This window comes from Hypanus sabinus, chromosome 23 (genome assembly GCF_030144855.1).
Source record: "Hypanus sabinus isolate sHypSab1 chromosome 23, sHypSab1.hap1, whole genome shotgun sequence".
In the NCBI taxonomy this organism is placed as follows: Eukaryota; Metazoa; Chordata; class Chondrichthyes; order Myliobatiformes; family Dasyatidae; genus Hypanus; species Hypanus sabinus.
The window spans coordinates 52,088,546-52,108,115 of NC_082728.1; the positions used below are offsets into that span (position 1 = coordinate 52,088,546).

General features: G+C 44.9%; 1 protein-coding gene across 1 annotated transcript in view; it reads right to left on the reverse strand.

Annotated features, from left to right (window-relative positions):
- Positions 1–19,570, reverse strand: part of spata20 (spermatogenesis associated 20) — a 472,602-nt gene that overhangs the window by 249,083 nt on the left and 203,949 nt on the right. The window contains exon 14 of the mRNA XM_059948873.1: positions 16,605–16,804. Within this exon, the coding sequence (XP_059804856.1) occupies positions 16,605–16,804 (200 nt within the window). The remainder of the gene's footprint in view (positions 1–16,604; positions 16,805–19,570) is intronic.

The window sequence follows — 19,570 nt, forward strand, 5'->3', positions numbered from 1 at the left end:
AGGGGTTCATGGACCGCAAGTTAGGAACACTTGACTTAGGGTGAAATTTGTAGCATACATTAAACAAGTGAGAGAGTGAAATCTTGTCAGGTGGAGTTTGTCATTAAAAGTACTGATACAGTTTTAAAGCCTTTAGTACATGGTGTTTATTCATCTTTGGTTTCCAACCCACATTTGTTTATAAAAACATTCTCAAAATTAACTACATTATTAGAGCCAATAAAATACAAAAACACTCCACAGAAAAGACCATTCCATTTGGTGAATCTGGATAGCCTTTTCAAAGAACAATCCAGCTGTCCCAACACCCATATTCATGCAGTTTATGTTTATCCAATTCAGTTTTGTAGGCTGCGTACATAATGAAGTAAAAGAAAACAGTTTTATGGTGTTTCTTTACAAATAAGGTTAATGTACCTGATAACTCATTAGGATTTATTGATCAATACATGAGATAGTACAGAGGGAATAAGAATAACCAAATGCAAAATAGAGTGCTACAGTACAGAACAAGTCAGTGCAGGCAGACAAGAAGGTGTAAGGTCATGACGAGGTAAATTGTGTGGTCAAGAGTTCACTTTATCATACTAGGGGACCATTCATTAGTCTTATAGCAGCAGAATAGAAGCTATCCTTGAGGATGGTTGCACGTGTTTTCAGGCTTTTCAGGAAGGAAGACGAGAGAATGCCCAAGGTATAACAGTATGGATTGAGAGCTGCCATCAGATCAGAAACAAAGAGTAACTGTGAATAATAGATTTCAAAGGGATCGATACTTGGATCCCAACAGCTCATTATCTCTATTGATGGTTTTATTGAATGAAGCAAATATAGTGTTTTGAAGCTTGTAGATGGCACACTGTGAGTAGGGTTGAGGGTGTAAAAAAGCTTCAAGAGTGACTGAATGATGGAAGACGGAGTACAATGTCAGATTATTCACTTCTGCTGTACAAACAGAAATGACAAATAATTAAGTGATGAGAAATAGGGAAATATTGATGTAGAAAGGAACCTGACTGTCTTTGAATGTAATCACTGAAAGACAACAAACAGGCAGTTGAAGCAGTAGTTCAGAAATCAGAGTACACTTATTCTCGTTGCTAGATTATTTGAATAGAAAATTAAAGACATCTTAACATAATTATATAAGGCCTTGATGAGACCACTACAGCAATATTGTATATAACTTTAGTCTCCCTTTCTAAAGGAAGTTTTATTTTAAAACTCTGATAATCTTCTACATGACCAATCAGAAATCCTGGTATTTCCAGATCTAGTGATGTATGCCACAATCACTTTGGTAAGACCCTAGTTCAGGGGTCAGCAACCTTTACCACTGAAAGAGCCACTTGGACCCGTTTCCCACAGAAAAGAAAACACTGGGAGCCGCAAAACCCGTTTGACATTTAAAATGAAATAACACTGCATACAACGTTTTGTTTTGCCATTATGCTATGTATAAACAAACTATAATGTGTTGCATTTATGAAATTGATGAACTCCTGCAGAGAAAACGAAATTACATTTCTGCATGCCACAAAAACATTTTGAACTCCGAAAAAAAGACGTTGGGTTGAAGGTTACTTCTTGTATTTATGAAAAACGCCAAACTTAAATTTACAGCCAGCAGCAAATCAAAAATAACGTCAGCCAGCTGTCAGCCTGAAAAATAAAAGGACTATTTCACTGAACAATGAAAACATATGAATATACGTAAAATAATAGGCAATTAAAATATTTATCATACTTGGTCAGGTTGACTCACACCTGACAATGCAGTCGTATTCAGTAGGGATGGATCGATGCTTAGGGGAGTGACCGGGAAGGATAATGTGTTTTTTTCCTCTCTGAACTCACAGAAGCGTTTCCCAAACGATGTTTGCATTGCGATGATTGCAGAACGTAAATACTCCGAATTTATCATGTCGTGACCTTGTTTGAACTCTCTCAAATTGGGGAAGTGAGACAATGTGCCTTTCTGTAAATCTCTGGCAAGCACTGTCAACTTGCGCTCGAATGCCAAAACATCCTCCAACATGTGCAGGGCTGTGCGTCCTTTCCCCGAAGAGCTGTGTTCAGCGTGTTCAGGTGCGCTGTCATGAAGTGTAGCTTTTCCAGCCACTCTGGCTGTTCCAGCTCAGGAAAGGTGAGCCCTTTGCTGCCCAGGAAAGTTTTCACTTCTTCCAGACACGCGACAAAGCATTTCAGCACCTCCCCTCTGGACAGCCAGTGATAAAAACACGTTGTAGCGGTGTGCTACACGCAGTCAGTAAACTGCAGTCAAAGATAGCTTTATTCGAACTAAACAGCCTTGCTTCTAAGCCTCCCTCATCCCGCCACCCATGGGCGCGGATGCTGCAAAAGACACGTCCTCACAAACCCCCGTAGGCTATCTCCCTTAGCCTGAACGCTGGCTAATTGTGAGCCGGTTCGGATGTGTCAGGAAATGGGTCGTCCGCCACAACGTCTTATTTAGATTGTACAAGATCACCATAATCTTCAAATTTAGAATTACATTTCAAAAACTAACAAACTAACATAAAATACATTTTAATTAAATACTGACCAATTATTTCCCAAAGCAACAGGGAGCCGTAGCACAGACGTAAAAGAGCCACATGTGGCTCCGGAGCCGCGGGTTGCCGACCCCCGCCCTAGTTCCTGCATTCCCTGTCACTAATCTGGGGCAGAGTTTCTACACTCCTTTCTAGTTCTCCATGCCTTTAATTTATGTAATCCATTACATGCACCAAGACTCCACTCTGATACTCTCTTTCACTCAGAGGCCCTGATACAAGCTCCATCCAACTCAACGAGGCACCAGATACCAAGCTCCCTTCTGATTCCATTTCAACTTACCACACTATCTTTAAACTGACAAGGATCTCGGTTTAAACTCATCAGCTTCACTGGAAAAGCCTGACACCACACCCACCTGAATAATGCAATGTGTTAATTAGCAACTAGACCCCATGCTGATTTGACCATCTTTCTTCCTGAGCTATGGAACTCAGATTAACTCTTGCAAAGAGATCAGTTCACTTAGCAAAGAATTGGAATAGGACTTTAGATTGGAACCCTCATTGGCATAGTGGTTAGCACAACTTTGTCACAGCTCGGGACAGTTTGGACTTTGGAGTTCAATTTTAATGCCATCTGCTAGGAACTTGTATGTTCTCCCTGTGAGTGTATGAGCTTCCTCTAGGTGCTCCAGTTTCCTCCCATGGTCCAAAGATATTCCAGTTAGTTCATTAATTGGCATTGTAAATTTTCCTGGGATTAAGCGAGGGTTAAATAGATGGGTTGCTAGGTGGTGTGGCTCATTGAGTCGGAAGGTCCTGTTGGGCACTGTACTTCTAAATAAATAAATAAATTATCCATGGCCAGCAATTACACAAGTTGGCATAGAAGGCTGAAAAAGATGCCCAGTCAAATCAGCCACTGGATAAATAGCACAGTATGCAAACAGCCCACTATTCACATCTATTAAACAATGACTCTTCCATTGTCAACAGCTCCCCCTTCCTCCATTATCAACACAAGCTGGTCGGGATCTAAATATCAGCTCAAGAATCATGAAGTTGTAGCAGTGTGCTAGACGCAGCGCTAAAGTAACGACACGGAGTCGGTAAACTGCAATTAAAGATAATTTTATTCAAACTTCACAACCTTGCTTTAAAGCCTCCCTCATCCCGCCCTCCCCGGGCGCGAATGCTGTAAGGGACACGTACTCACAAACCCCCGCAGGCTTTTTCCCTTTGTTGCGGACCTGGCCTTTGTGCCGGTGCGCTGGCTATTTGTGAGCCGGTTCGAGTGCACTAGGAAGTGGGTCGCCACATAACCCCCCCCCAACCCCCAGAACCTGCGATACACCCCCCAATGTCCACAGTCTGGGCCGGACCCGGTTTGGGAGGTCTGCCTCTGCGCCACAGTGCCGGAAACTCGACCGGTTGCATCAGGTCCACATGGGCCGGTTTGAGTCGGTCTGCTGTGAAAACCTTCTCTCTCCCCCCAATGTCCGGCACGAACGTGGACCCGTTGTTCCGGAGCACCGTAAACGGCCCCGCATAGGGTCGTTGCTGCGGTGGCCGATGTCCGCCCCTTCATACAAACACAAACTTACAGTTCTGCAGGTCTTTGGGTATGCAGGTCGGGCTCTGCCCATGCTGCGAAGTGGGTATGGGGGCCAGGTCACCGAGCCTCTCGCGTAGTCTGCCCAGGACTGCTGTGGGTTCTTCCTCTTGCCCCCTTGGGGCTGGGATGAACTCCCCGGGGACGACCAGGGGTGCGCCATACACCAATTCGGCCGACGAGGCGTGCAGATCGTCTTTGGGCACCGTGCGGATGCTGAGTAGGACCCAGGGAAGCTTGTCCGCCCAGTTAGCTCCTCGCAGGCGGGCCATGAGAGCCGACTTTAGGTGACGGTGGAAACGCTCCACTAGTCCGTTCGACTATGGGTGGTAGGCAGCTATGGGTGCAGCTCAGTGCCCAAAAGGCTGGCCATAGCTGATCACAGGCTGGAGGTGAACTGGGCGGAGGTAATGTGGGCCGGTACACCAATGCGGGACACCCGGGTGGCGATCAGTGCCCGGGCGCAAGATTCGGAGGTGGTGTCGGTGTCGGTGTCTTGTGAACCGGTCCACGATAGTCAGGAGGTGCCACGCTCCGTGCGACACTGGCAGGGGGCCCACGATATCCACATGAATGTGGTCAAAACGCCGGTGGGTGAGGTGGAACTGCTGCGGCAGAGCCTTGGTGTGCTGCTGCACCTTGGCCGTCTGGCAGTGCATGCACGTTCTGGCCCATTCACTGACCTGCTTGCGGAGTCCGTGCCAAACAAACCTGCTGGAGACCATCCGGACGGTTGTCCGGATGGAGGGGTGCGCCAAGTTATGAATGGAAAATGCGTCGCCGCCAAGGTGCCGGGACGACGGGACGGGGCTGGCCAGTGGTGACGTCACAGATTAGGGTCCTCTCACCTGGGCCTACAGGGAGGTCCTGGAGCTGCAAACTGGAGACTGCGGTTCTGTAACTCGGGATCTCCTCGTCTGCCTGCTGCGCCTCTGCCAGTGCCTCAAAGTCTACCCCTTGGGAAAGGGCATGAATGTTAGAGCGAGAGAGCGCGTCCACCACGACATTGTCCTTACACATGCCAGATATCCATCGTATATTCAGAGATGTAGGACAGATGGTGCTGCTGGCGGGATGACCAGGGATTGGACACCTTCGAGAACATAAAGGTAAGCGGTTTGTGGTCCGTGAATGCGGTGAAGGGCCTACCTTCTAAGAAGTACCTGAAATGCTGGATTGCCAGGTATAGCGCCAACAATTCCCGGTCGAAAGCACTGTATTTGTGCTCGGGTGGCCGCAGGTGTTTGCTGAAAAACGCCAGGGGTTGCCAGCGACCCGCAATGAGCTGCTCCAGTACCCCACCGACTGCCGTGTTAGATGCGTCCACTGTGAGGGCGGTAGGGACGTCCATTCTGGGGTGCACTAGCATCGCGGCGTTTGCCAAGGCTTCTTTCATTTTAATGAAAGTGGTGGCGGACTCTTCGTCACAGGTAATGTCCTTGCCCGGACCCAACAGCAGGGCGAACAGGGGGTGCATGATTTGGGCAGCTGAAGGGAGGAAGCGGTGCTAGAAATTCACTATACCTACGAATTCCTGAAGGCCTTTGATTGTGGTGGGTCGGGGGAAATGGTGGATCGCGTCTACCTTAGCGGGCAGAGGGGTTTCCCCGTCTTTAGTAATCCTGTGGCCCAGGAAGTCGATGGTGTCGAGCCCGAACTGGCATTTGGCTGGGTTGATTGTTAGACCGTACTCACTCAGTCGGGCGTAGAGTTGACGGAGGTGGGACAGATGCTCCTGATGACTGCTGCTGGCTATGAGGATGTCGTCCAAATAGATGAATGCGAAGTCCAGGTCGCGTCCCACCGCGTCCATTAACCGCTGGAACGTCTGTGCGGCATTCTTCAGGCCGAACGGCATGCGGAGGAACTCGAAAAGGCCAAACGGGGTGATGAGAGCTGTTTTGGGGATGTCGTCTGGATGCATCGGGATTTGATGGTATCCTCGGAGAAGGTCTACCTTGGAGAAGATCCGTGCGCAGTGCAGGTTTGCTGCAAAGTCCTGAATGTGCAGCACAGGGTAGCGGTCCGGTGTGGTAGCTTCGTTCAGCCTGCGGTAGTCGCGGCACGGTCTCCAGCCCCCTGTCGTTTTGGGCACCATGTGCAGGGGGGAGGCCCATGGGCTGTCAGACCGCCGGATGATCCCCAATTCCTCCATCCTCTTGAACTCCTCCTTTGCCAGTCGGAGCTTGCCCGGGGGAAGCCACCGAGCACGGGCGTGGAGGGGTGGTGCCTGGGTCGGGATGTGGTGCTGTACGCCGTGTCGGGGCATGGCTGCCATGAACTGCGGTGCCAGAACTGATGGGAAATCTGCCAGGACCCTGGTGAAGTCGTTGTCGGACAGCGTGATGGAGTCGAGGTGAGGGGCTGGCAACTGGGCTGCACCCAGGGAGAACGTCTGAAAGGTCTCAGCGTGGACCAGTCTCTTCCTGGGCAGGACGACTAGTAGGCTGTGAGCCCGCAAAAAATCCACACCCAGAAGCGGTTGGGCTACGGCGGCCAGTGTGAAGTCCCACGTGAACTGGCTGGAGCCGAACTGTAGCTGCACCGTACGGGTGCCAAAGGTCCTTACTGTGCTGCCATTCACGGCCCTCGGAGGGGACCCGGTGCCCTGTTGCGGGTGTCGTAACTCATCAGAGGTAAGAAGCTGATCTCGGCACCGGTGTCGACCAAAAAACGGCGTCCTGACCGCTGGTCCCACACATACAGGAGGCTATCCCGATGGCCAGCCACCGTAGCCATCAACAGCGGCCGGCCCTGGCTTTTCCCGGGAACTGGCAGGGCGGGCAACAACGGCGGGCTTCTGCGCCCCACCTCTGGTGGTAGAAACACCATTGCTCGTTGGGCTCCCCACCCTTGCCTCTGGGATTAGCGGGCTCTGCAGCCGGGCCTGGACTGGTTTGCCACTGGGAGCGTGGCCTGGTGATCTGTGCGATGGACGCCCCACTCACCTTCTCGGCGTTCCACAGCTGCCACCTTCCGGGGTCGTTGAAATCCGTGTTGAACAGCAGCAGGCGTATGTCCTCGGGCAGCTGCTCCAGGAACGCCTGCTCAAACATGAGGCAGGGTGTGTGTCCGCCAGCCAGAGACAACATCTCATTCATTAAAACTGATGGAGATCTGTCTCCCAAGCCATTCAGGTGCAGCAAACGGGCAGCTCGCTCGCGCTGTGAGAGTCCAAAAGTCCTTAGGAGCAGGGCTTTGAATTCTGTGTACTTGCCGTCCGCTGGGGGAGACTGTACGAACTCCGCAACCTGGGCCGCTGTGTCCTGGTCGAACGTGGAATTGGGCTTCTGCTTGCTGGAACCATAGGTGAGATCGTAGCGTCCAGAAGCTTGACAGTTTCAACAAAACCACATGAACAGATGCGGCATCAGTCATCTCCGGTCCAAAAATCGTTTGGACTGTCGGGGTCACCAATTGTAGCGATGTACTACACGCAGTGGTAAAATAACGACACGGAGTCGGTAAACTGCAATTAAAGATGATTTTATTCGAACTTCACAACCTTGCTTTAAAGCCTCCCTCATCCTGCCCTCCCTGGGCACGGATGCTGTAAGGGACACGTACTCACAAACCCCCGCAGGCTTTTTCCCTTTGTTGCGGACCTGGCCTTTGTGCCGGCGCGCTGGCTATTTGTGAGCCGGTTTGAGTGCGCTAGGAAGTGGGTCACCACGAAGTCATACCACAGAGGAACGGGCTCTTTAGCATCTATTCTCAATCTCCCATTACACCAATCCTCCATTTGTCCTTTTTATTGTCTCCATACTCCCACCAACTGTCATTGGATTCTACAGCTCTCCTGCAGTCCAAGAGCAATTTAATCTGCTGTACTGCATGGCTTTGAGAGGTAACCAAAGTATTTAGACACAGGGAGAGCATACAGGCTCCATACAGACAGAATTCCGGGTCAGGATTGAACCTTGAAAATGAGTTTGTAGGGAACAGTTCAGTCATGGGGTGAGTGAACTTGAATGAAGATATTCCCTCTGGTTTAAGAGCCTGATGGTCAAGGGGTGAAAACTGTTCCTGAACCTGGTGGTATGGGGGCACCGTACTGCTCTCCCTACGACCAATGTCTACCCCCTCCCCCAAATACTGTGTATTCTATGAGCAGCCTTCTGGACTTTCACAGCAATCCAACAGCTGGCATTAGTCATTGCTTTCCCTCCTACTCAACCACAAATTATCAGAATGACTGCATTCAATTTGACAACTGGGATTTGAACTCTCATCCCCCTCTGTGGCCAGTCAAATATTATCATTGTGAGGATACTGCAGTTTACATTGGTGGAAAACCCAGAGAGAAGATGAAATGCTTATTGAAACTCAGACCAGCATTAATGAATGGAAGTCATCACCTGTCTTTGTTTTCAATCTATTAATGTGGACATTCGAGCAAGTGCACAACTAAATTAAGATAAGATGCCTATATGCACAAACATGCCCCGAGCTTCAGGCAGTCAATGATAAATCAGTCAGAAATCTCGCAAGACAATATTGCCTCTGCAAACTGCACAAGGATCATCAATGACTGTAATGCACAAAATGCTGAAATATCTGGCCGCTACCTTAGCTTGCACATGATAACTTAACAGGGGACATCTATTTATTACTAAGGTCTCCATCAGTATTGGGAAGAATTGTTGTGGCATACAAATACACTTACAGAATTACAAAGAACTAATGTGATTGAAAAATTAACTTTTGCTTTCAAATATTGCCTGATGTTCAGAGTACCACTAGCATTTTCAGCTTTCATTACAGATTTCCAACATCTTCATTTTCTTGTTATTTTTTTAAAATAAAAAATGATTTTGTTCCGTGTTTACTACATCTGTATTTGAATGTATTTGAAAAATAAATTAAATACTGTCTTTCAAAATCTCTGAGGAAATTTTTTTTTATAGATCAGAGATAAATCAGAGGTGAAGGTCAGCAACTTTAAATTCCTCAGTGTTATTATTTCAAAGGACCTGTCCTGGGTCCAGCACGTAAGTGCACTTAGGAAGAAAGCACATCAGGCTTCTGCCTTCTTAGAAGTTTGCAAAGATTCTGCATGACATTTAAAACTTTGAGAAACTTAGATGTATGGTGGACAGTATGTTGACTGGTTGCATCACGGCCTGAAACACCAATGCCCTTGTACAGAAAAGCCTCCAAAAAGTACTAGATATGGCCCAGTCCATGGTGGGTAAAGCACATCTACACAGAGTTTTATTGCACCATTCACCTTCAAGGACCCCCAAGATCCACACAATGCTGTCTTCTCACTGTTGCCATCAGGAAGGAGGAACAGGAGCCTCAGGACCCACACCACCAGGTTCAGGAATAGTTCTTACCCTTCAACCAGAGGGTTGAACCAGAGGGGATATCTTCACTCAAGTTCACTCACCCCATGACTGAACTTATCCACAACCTACAGACTCATTTTCAAGGACTCTTCATCTCATGGTCTCAAAATTTATTGCTTATTTATGATTATTATTTTCTTTTTGCATCTGCACATTGTTGCATTTTTTGCACATTGGTTGTTGTCTGTCTGTTGGGTGTGTCCTTTCATTTCTTGTATTTACCGTGATTGCACGCATGAAAACAAATCTCAGGGTTGTATATAGTGTCATATAAATTGACTTTGAACTATAGAAAGAATTGAATGAAGCATAATAATAGAGATTATGAATTGTACAGAGCCAGCTTTATAATGCAAATGGGTAAATACACAAAGTATCAATAAAATTGGTGACCTATAAGTTCACATGGGGGCGATATTGTGGAAAAAAGAACAAAGCGGGGTAATTAATATTGTTGAACTCAAAGCACTGTGAAAGCACATGGAGGGAAAGAAGAGTGGGTCCTGAGGAAACAATTAAGATTCTACAATGTCGAACATGCATTGAACAGTGAAGGACTGAATCTATTTGAATGGAGTTAAGCAGCAAGAAGGGAGTTACAAAACAGCTGTGGGTACTCCATGGGTCAATATAAAAAAAGCAAGTGGGAGATTAAACACAATTAACTGGAAAAAATGTACAGCCACATGACAAAGTTGGGGTTAATAAACCACAGAGGTTCAGATTTGTTAAAACCCAGTTGCGTTAAATTAACCTGTAAAAGTTTTTGATGAGGTAACAGGGAGGGTTGCTGAAGGGAATACAGTAGCTGTTGAAATGGATTTCTAGAAATCTTTAATAAAATTATACACAAAAAGGTGGTTTGCAAACTGACAAAAACATTATGATCCAATGAGTACTGAGCAGGTTACAGGTGGAAAAGGTAAAGGCTGGAGAAGAAGGAATCTGATAGGAGATGAGAGTAGATCATGGGAGAAAGAGAAAGGGAAGGGACACCAGGGGAGGAGATTAGCAAGTGAGAAGAGAAAAGAGGCGAGCCAGAGTGGGAAATTGAAGAAGAGGGAGGGGGAGGGGGGGAAATTACCAGAAGTTTGAAAAATCAACATTCATACCAGCTGTTTGGATGTTACCCAGACAAAATATGAGAGTGGCAAATAATATCGTGGCAATAGAGGTGGCCATGAACGAACATGCCAGGATGGGAATGGGAATTGGAATTAAACTGGTTGGCCACTGAGAAATCCTTTCTGCAGATGGAACAAAGGTGCTTGACAAAGCAGTCCTAACCTATCTGTGATCTCCCCAATGGAGAGGAGACCACATCAAGAGCACCAGATGTAGTAGGTAACCCCAACAGATATGCAAGTGAAGTGTTGCCTCACTTGGAAGGACTGAATAGAGGCGAGGGAGGAGGTGAACGGTTTCCCATCCTCCAGCATTGATGCTGCCTTCACCCAAATCTCCTCCACTTCCCCAATATCCACTCTCACCCCATCTTCCGGCCACCTTAACTGGGATTGAGTTCCTCTTGTCCTCACATATGAGCCTCCACATCCAGCACATCATTCTCTGTAATCTCCACCATCTGCAACAAGACACGACCAACAGACAGATCTTTACCCCCCCCCCCCCCATCACTCTCTGCTTTCTGCAGGGATTGCTCCTTCTTTGATTCCCTTGTCCATTCATCCCCCTTAACTAATCTCCCTCCTGGCACTTATCCCTGCAAATATAAGTGTTACAACTGCCCACTCACTGCCTCATTCACCTCCATTCAGGGCTCCAAACAGTCCTTCGAAGTGAAGCAACACTTCACCTGTGAATCTGTTGGGATCAGCTACTGTATCTAGTGCTCCTTGTACAGCCTCCTCATAGATGGGGGGACTGCTTCATCGGGTACTTTCACTCCATCTGCAAAAAGCAGTATTTCCCGGTGGTCAACCATTTAAATTCCAATCCTTATTCCCCTTCTGACATGTCAGTCCAAAACCTCCTCAACTGCCATGATGAGGCCACTCCCAATCTGGAGGAGCAACACCTCATATCTCATCTGGGTAGCCTCCAACCTAATGAACATAAACTTTGATTTCTCCAATTTCCAGTAATTTTACCCCCTTCCCCTCCCTCAATTCCACACCCTTGCACCCCTCTTATCTTTTCTCTTATCCTATCACCCCCCTTGATGCCCCTCCACTTTCCATTTCTCCTATGGTCCATTTTCTTCTCCTATCATGTTCCTCCTTTTCCACCCATTTAATTTTTCACCTATCACCTCCCAGTTCTAACTTCATCCCTCCTCCCCCTCAGCTTTATCTATCACCTTCCAACTTGTACTCCTTCCCCTTCCCCAACTTCATATTCTGGCTTCTTTCCCCTTCCTTTCCACTCTTGAAGAAGGGTCTCGGAGCAAAAAGTCAACCGGTTATTCATTTCCACAGATGCTGCCAGGCCTGCTGAGTTCCTCTAACATTCTGTGTGCGCTACTCTGGATTTCCAGTATCTGCAAAATATCTTGTGTTTAGCAGATTTTTTTTCCATTGTTTGCATTCCCTTTTAGAAGGAGCATAATATTTTTAACGTTTTCAACCATCTCAATACTTCACAAATCCTTTGAATGTTTTCTGACGTCTAAGGTGCTCAGAGTTTGTTGGGTCTGAGGTGTGTCTCTGAAGGCAGTGAAATTCCTTCAAGTTTTTTATGGCTGGTTTTAGTCTACTGTTCTTATGATCCCACGACACCACTGACATTGTTACCTTGAGAGGTCCGGCTGACTGCCCATAAGCTGGTGCTGATGTAAAATTATACTTTATTAAAAAAATGCAAATGCAGGGAGCTTGACATTGATCACCAATTCTGGTCTATTATCTGTCTTTCCGACTGCAAACCTCAGGTTACTTACTTAAAAAACAAAAACAGAAAACAATGTGCATTGTTAGAGAGTGGATTGTTATGTGAATGACTGCTATCAGGGAACACCAAGCATTCTGCATGGTACGCAGGCAGCAGTGTTTGACCAACAGTCTTCTCGGGTAGAATGTTAGGAGGATGCTCCTCTTCTCAATTTATCCATAATTACTTCTCATCTCACAAACTATTAACAGATAATACAAAGCATCAAGCTCAACCAGTGCCGGATAACAAGCCCTTCTGCTCCCACATCCCTTTTCACAAGTGAGCAGGCATATTTCACAGCAGAAAAATAACCAACACTTTATCTCAAGAACAGCTGGATGCAGCTGGTGAACACAATGACTACATCATTCGAGAAGGAGAGTGGACCGCTTCTGAGTATGCCACTAACCTTCCTGTATTACCAGCCAAATGAGACCCGTCCACAACAAATACCATGCTGCTTTTTACGATGTATGTCAATGCTCTACTCTCTATATACCCATGACTGTGTGGTTAGGCATAGCTGCTCTACTCTCTATTTACCCATGACTGTGTGGCTAGGCATAGCTCAAATACCATCTATAAATTTGCTGACAATACAACCATTGTTGGTCGAATCTCAAGTGGTGACGAAAAGGCACACAGCAGTGAGATATGCCAGCTAGTGGAGTGGTACCACAGCAGCAACCTGGGACTCAACGTCAGTAAGAAGAAAGAGCTCAATGTGGACTTCTGGAAGGGTAAGACGAAGGAACACATACCAATCCTCATTGAGGGATCAGAAATGGAGAGAGTTAGCAGCTTCAAGCTCCTGGATGTTAAGATCTCTTAGGATCTAACCTGGTCCTAATGTATTGATGCAGTTATAAAGAAGGCAAGATAGCAGCTATACTTTATTAGGAATTTGAAGAGATTTGGTATGTCAACACTCAAAAGCTTCTATAGATGTACCGTGGAGAGCATTCTGACAGGCTGCATCACTGTCTGCTATGGGGGGAGGGGGGGCTACTTCATAGGACAAAAGAAGTTACAGAGGGTTGTAAATTTAGTCAGCTCAGCTCCATCTTGGGTACCAGCCTACAAAGTACCCAGGACATCATCAAGGAGTGGTGTCTCATAAAGGCAGTGTCCATTATTAAGGACCTCCAGCACCCAGGGCATGCTCTTTTCTCACTGCTACCATCAGGTAGGAGGTACAGAAGCTTGAAGGCACACACTCAGCTTCTTCCCCTCTGTCATCCAATTCTTAAATGGACATTGAACCCTTGGACACTACCTCACATTTTTTAATATATAGTAGTTCTGATTTTTGCATGATTTTTAATCTATTCTATATTCATATACTGTACTAAGTATACAGAATAAGATTTATTTATTATTATTATTATTATTTTTTCTTCTATATTATGTATTGCATTTAACTGCTGCTACTAAGTCAACAAATTTCATATCACATGCCGATGATAATAAACCTGATTCTGATTCTGATTTGGACTATCGGATTAATAGATTTGTGGCTAAATCTGCCGATGATACAAAGATAGGTGGAGGAGCGGGTAGTGTTGAGGAAACAGAGAGCCTGCAGAGAAATTTAGATAGTTTAGGGGAATGCGCAAAGAAGTGGTAAATGAAATACAATGTTGGAAAGTGTATGGTCATGCACTTTGATGGAAGAAATAAACGGGCAGACTATTATTTAGGTGGGGAGAGAATTCAAAATGCAGAGATGCAAAGGGACTTGGGAGTCCATGTGCAGGATACCCTAAAGGTTAGCCTCCAGGTTGAGTTGGTGGTGCAGAAGGCAAATGCAGTGTTGGCATTCATTTCTAGAGGTATAGAATATAAGAGCATGGATGTGATGTTGAGGCTCTATAAGGCACTCTCAAGACCACACTTGGAGTATTGTTTGCAGTTTTGGGCTCCTTATTTTAGAAAAGACATACTGACATTGGAAAGGGTTCAGAGAAGATTGACGAGAATGATTCCCGGAATAAAAGGGTTACCAGATGAGGAATGTCTGGCAGCTCTTGGACTGTATTCCCTGGAGTTCAGGAGAATGAGGGGGGGATCTCATAGAAACATTCCAAATGTTAAAAGGGCTGAACAGATTAGATATGGCAAAGTTATTTCCCATGGTAGGGGATTCTAGGACAAGAGGGCATGACTTCAGGATTGAAGGACATCCATTTAAAACAGAGGTGCAGTGAAATTACTTTAGTCAGAGGGTGCTAAATCTGTGGAATTGGTTGCCACGAGCGGCTGTGGGTGCATTTAAGACAGAGGTAGATAGGTTCTTGATTAGCCAGGGCATCAAAGGGTCTGGGGAGAAAGCAGAGGAGTGGGAATGACTGGAGGAATTGGATCAGCCCATGATTGAATGGTGGAGCAGACTCGATCAGCCGAATGGCCTACTTCTGCTCATATGGTCTTATTAATATACTTACAGGATTACTCAAATTACTCAAATGTTATTAAAATATTAAATACATGACACCAACTTGCAATTCACCTGATACATTTGTCAATGGAAATATTGCAAGAGATGCTTGGAGATTGAGCTGAAAATAACGTTCACAACCAAGACATATGCCACAGATAATTTTCTTTGATAGTTTATGAAACCATTCCAAAGTACTTCATAGGAATTCCATTAACAAAAATTAACACTTTAAAAAAAGGAGCAAACCATAGGTCAAAGATTTTTAGGGTTTACAGAAAGATCTTAAAATTGGTGAAGTACAGGAAGAGATTTCCAGATTCCAAGAAGGAACATAATTGCAACTAGAGAGGAAAATAGAGTTGGGGGGGATGTAGAGCAGTCAGTTGATTCTGAGGATAGAGGCTGATAAACAGAGCAGGAGCATCAAACACATGTCTCAATCTGGAGACAAGAAGTTGTATTTTGGAAGTGATGAGATTCAGACTCCAATTCATTTATTTATCACATATACAGTGAAATGCGTTGTTTGTGTCAACCAACACAACCTGAGGATGTGGTGGGATCAGGCCTGCAAGTGTCACCACACAGCATGCCCAGAACACTCAGCAGAACAAGCCCTTTTCATATCTCTCTCTCCCTCTCTCTCTCTCTCTCTCTCTCTCTCCCTCCCCCTCCCCCTCCCTCCCTCCCTCCCTCTCTCTGTACTCCAACCCCAGGACAAGACAGGACAGGTCTCAGAGCCTCCAGCCTCTACTAGACTCGCAGACAGCAGACCTCCAACTTCCACAGTGGACTCTCAGACCCACAGAACCAGGGCTCGGCTATGGGACCTCTGAATGACCTTTGGGCTTCAATCTTTGGTATTGACCCCAGGACTAGCCGAAAATGGGTCCCATACTTCAGACCTTAAACTCCGGAGTCACTGAATCACATACCTAGGGGGTGACTAGCTCATGTGCCCTATGCTTGCATGGAGATCCAGTCCTGGGATATCAAACTGGGGGCTTTAATAACCTGGGGCCACCAGCACTCAGTCGCACTGGCACTCATTCACAGTGCTTGCCAGCCCAACTTATATAGATGTTCTTCAACACACATCCATATCACTGACCTTCAAATTGTAGCAGAGGTCTAGACTCAATTTGATCTCTCATTCCCTCTCATCTTTGACCTTCAACCCTAAAGTCATTCCTATGAACTTAAAAGAAAACACAACTGTCTCTGCCACGACCTTGAGAGAGACCACAGTTCATCTCATTTTAAATGGAAACCTCTAAAGCTGATTTCAGTGGCAAAATGACTTTTGGCATGCTCTTCAACTTGGAGAGTATCACAGCTGAGATCAGCCCTGCTCCTTCTGAACCTAACCTCACATAAACAGTCTCCTGATGTCTAATAAAATGGGAGCCTAGTTCATTTTAATTTCCACCCATCCAAAGATCAGAGGCCAATTTTCACCAGTCAGTACAATTACTTGTTGCTAAACAGCAGATTTATAAAATGTTTTAATCCATGGTATGATTTGTGTCTGTCACATGGAAAATCATAAAATGAGCTGATAAAGTGATAAAACACATCTGAAACATATTTGTAAAGACTTGAGCTTCATAAGGTCAACTACCACACACAATGGAAACTTCTTTATGTAGCATCACCTCTCATCAACTTCCGAAAATCGACTGCTAAAACAAGTGTGTGTGGTGTTTGTCCCAGTTTTAACTTGCACTTCCACATGAGCCTGATTTATCTGGTTAACAGTGAGAACTGTAGTCTATAATCTCTCTACATACCTGCTTGACTGGATGATGTTGCACCATTAAGCCAATAACCATTTCTGGTAGAGCCATAGGAACAGCATTCAGCAGCTTGTCAAATGCTGTCACAGTTTGCCTCGATCTGACTATCCAGTCTGGTCTGTTGGTGAAGTTTGCCAGCCGCATAAGGTTGGAAGCAGCCACAGCATTGCCACTGGGTTCAGCACCATCTTGTTCTGTATCAAAAATAAGAGAACATCTTCTATTTTAAGATGTATTTCTATTAGCTGGTTCAAATAATAATCAACTTGGCAAATCAAATTAGAACGAAACAATTGTAATACCTTTCTAAATCAGAATGTTAATTTACCAACAAGATCTAGCGTTGTGTGATAAGGAAGATTTAATCGATAATCTGACAGTTCAGGGAATTTTGAAGACCAGTGATTGTAATACCAAAGAATGTTATATAAAGATTGAAAGTGATTTCATGCAATCAGAAAATGGGTTCACAAATCTAAACTATGAATAACAGATGAGCTGGCCAAGCAATGACTAACATTATATCCCTTTGAGGTGTAAAATCACTAAAGGAAAAGTGGTCCTGCCACGGCTAACAACAGAAGTTAAAGAATCAAAAGGATCAAAGAAAAAGGCTCACAAGGAAAGGTAAAACTGAATACAAGATTAAGAAGACAGGAAACAAAACAATTTTAAAAGCTTCTCTGGATATGCAGAAGGGCAAATATGAGCTGGGGTAACTGAAAATTCCTTTTAGACCGAGACAAGTGGAATTTTCCTTTGGAAGAAGAAACAGCAAAAAAAGTTGAACAAATATGTTATGCCCACCTTCATGGTGGAAGATACTGAAAACCTACAGAAAAATTTGTTAAATTAAATGACAGGCCAGGAAGAACAACAAGAGGTGATGTAATGAAACAAAAGTCCCACGTTTTACCACCATAAGAGATCTTTCTTGTCTTCAGAAAACTATGTCTGTGCAGCCATCTACTACAACAAAGCAGTTCCAAGGATTTATCAATGAACGTTTAAAGCATTTTATGTGCCATAAATTTTAATATGAATTAATCTAAAATTTGAATCCCAATGTAACAATTTAAGTATTCTCAGCAATCACCAGATCATTAAATACAAATGCAATAACATATGCAAGCATTCCACTGTCCTCAAATCACAGTAGCGCAGTGATTAGCACAACACATTACAGTTTAGGTGACCCAGGCTCCATTCCTGCTGCTGCCTGTAAGGAGTTTGTACGTTCACCCTATGACTGCATGGGGGTTTCTTCTGGGTACTCCAGTTTCCGTCCCACAGTCCAAAGACTAGTGGTTGGTAGATTAATTGATCAGTGTAAATTGTCCTGTGATTCGGCTCAGATTAAATCAGGGGATTGCTGGGCAGCATGGCTCAAAGGGCCAGAAAGGCCTCATCTCAAATAAATAAATCACAGGTGACGCCCCTTTCTAAATACTTGACCTCAGTTTTTAATGAGCATACTTAGATCATTACTCAAAGTTCTTGTATGTTTCATATTACATGGAATACATGATATTTTTCCAATAATCCAAGCTTCGAAAGGGCATCTGCTGCCAAACAGTCTATGATAATTAAGCCACAGTTTAAATACATGGCTTAGTTTTCACTCTCAAAATGTAAACAAGACCAGTCTAAGCATGAATTTTTATTAAAGCAAACATGAACAGAGGTCCAGGGCCTAAACAGTAGAAAATTTTAGACAGTCTAGTCTTAAGTTAATGTAACTGAATTCAAATGATGTGTAATTTAGTTCTTTTTTTAAATAATCCATTCCTAATTTAATTCAAAACAATGCTGAATACAAATTTTTCCCTTTGCCTCTAACAGGGGCAAAATTTCTGCCAAAATTCACAATAGATCTGCTGGCAGTTATGTCCGTAACTGAGGAATTCCTGAGAAGAGTCTTCAGCTTCCACTTAGCCGAGTGCTAGCCATGGGACTTCCGCAATGCTTGGTTGTCTTCTTATGAGCAGCATACTTCTGCAGGTTCCCTCACTCATAGGCTGCAAAATCCACCAGTTGAACGCAAGTCTGGTTAATTAGTTGCAAGTTTGGCCAGCCCACTCAATATCCATCATTAAGGAGCCTATCACCCAGGACATGCCCTCTTCTCATTGCTACCATCGAGGAGGTGCAGGAGCCTGAAGGCACATGCTCAATGACTCAGGAACAACTTCTTCCCATCGGCCATCAGATTTCTGAATGGACATTGAACCCATCAACACTACTTCGCTACTTTTTATTCTCCTCTTTTTGCACTACTTATTTAACATAGATATAGGGGTATATACATCTTACTGTAATTTAAAGTTTTTAAGATGTATTATAATGTAATGCTGCATAACAACAAATTTCATGACATATGGCAATGATATTAAAACTGATTCTGATTCATAGAACATAGAATAGTACAGCACATTACAGGCCCTTCAGCCCACAATGTTATGCTGACCCTCAAGCCCTGCCTCACATATAACCCCCCACCTTAAATTCCTCCATATACTTGTCTAGTAGTCTCTTAAACTTCACTAGTGTGTCTGCCTCCACCACTGACTCAGGCAGTGCATTCCACGCACCAGCCACTCTCTGAGTGAAAAACCTTCTTCTAATATCCCCCTTGAACTTCCCTCCCCTTAACTTAAAGCCTTGTCCTCTTGTACTAAGCAGTGGTGTCCTGGGGAAGAGGCGCTGGCTGTCCACTCTGTCTATTCCTCTTAATATCTTGTACACCTCTATCATGTCTCCTCTCATCCTCCTTCTCTCCAAAGAGTAGCCCTAGCTCCCTTAATCTCTGATCATAATCCATACTCTCTAAACCAGGCAGCATCCTGGTAAATCTCCTCTGTACCCTTTCCAATGCTTCCACATCCTTCCTATATTGAGGTGACCAGAACTGGACACAGTACTCCAAGTGTGGCCTAACTAGAGTTTTATAGAGCTGCATC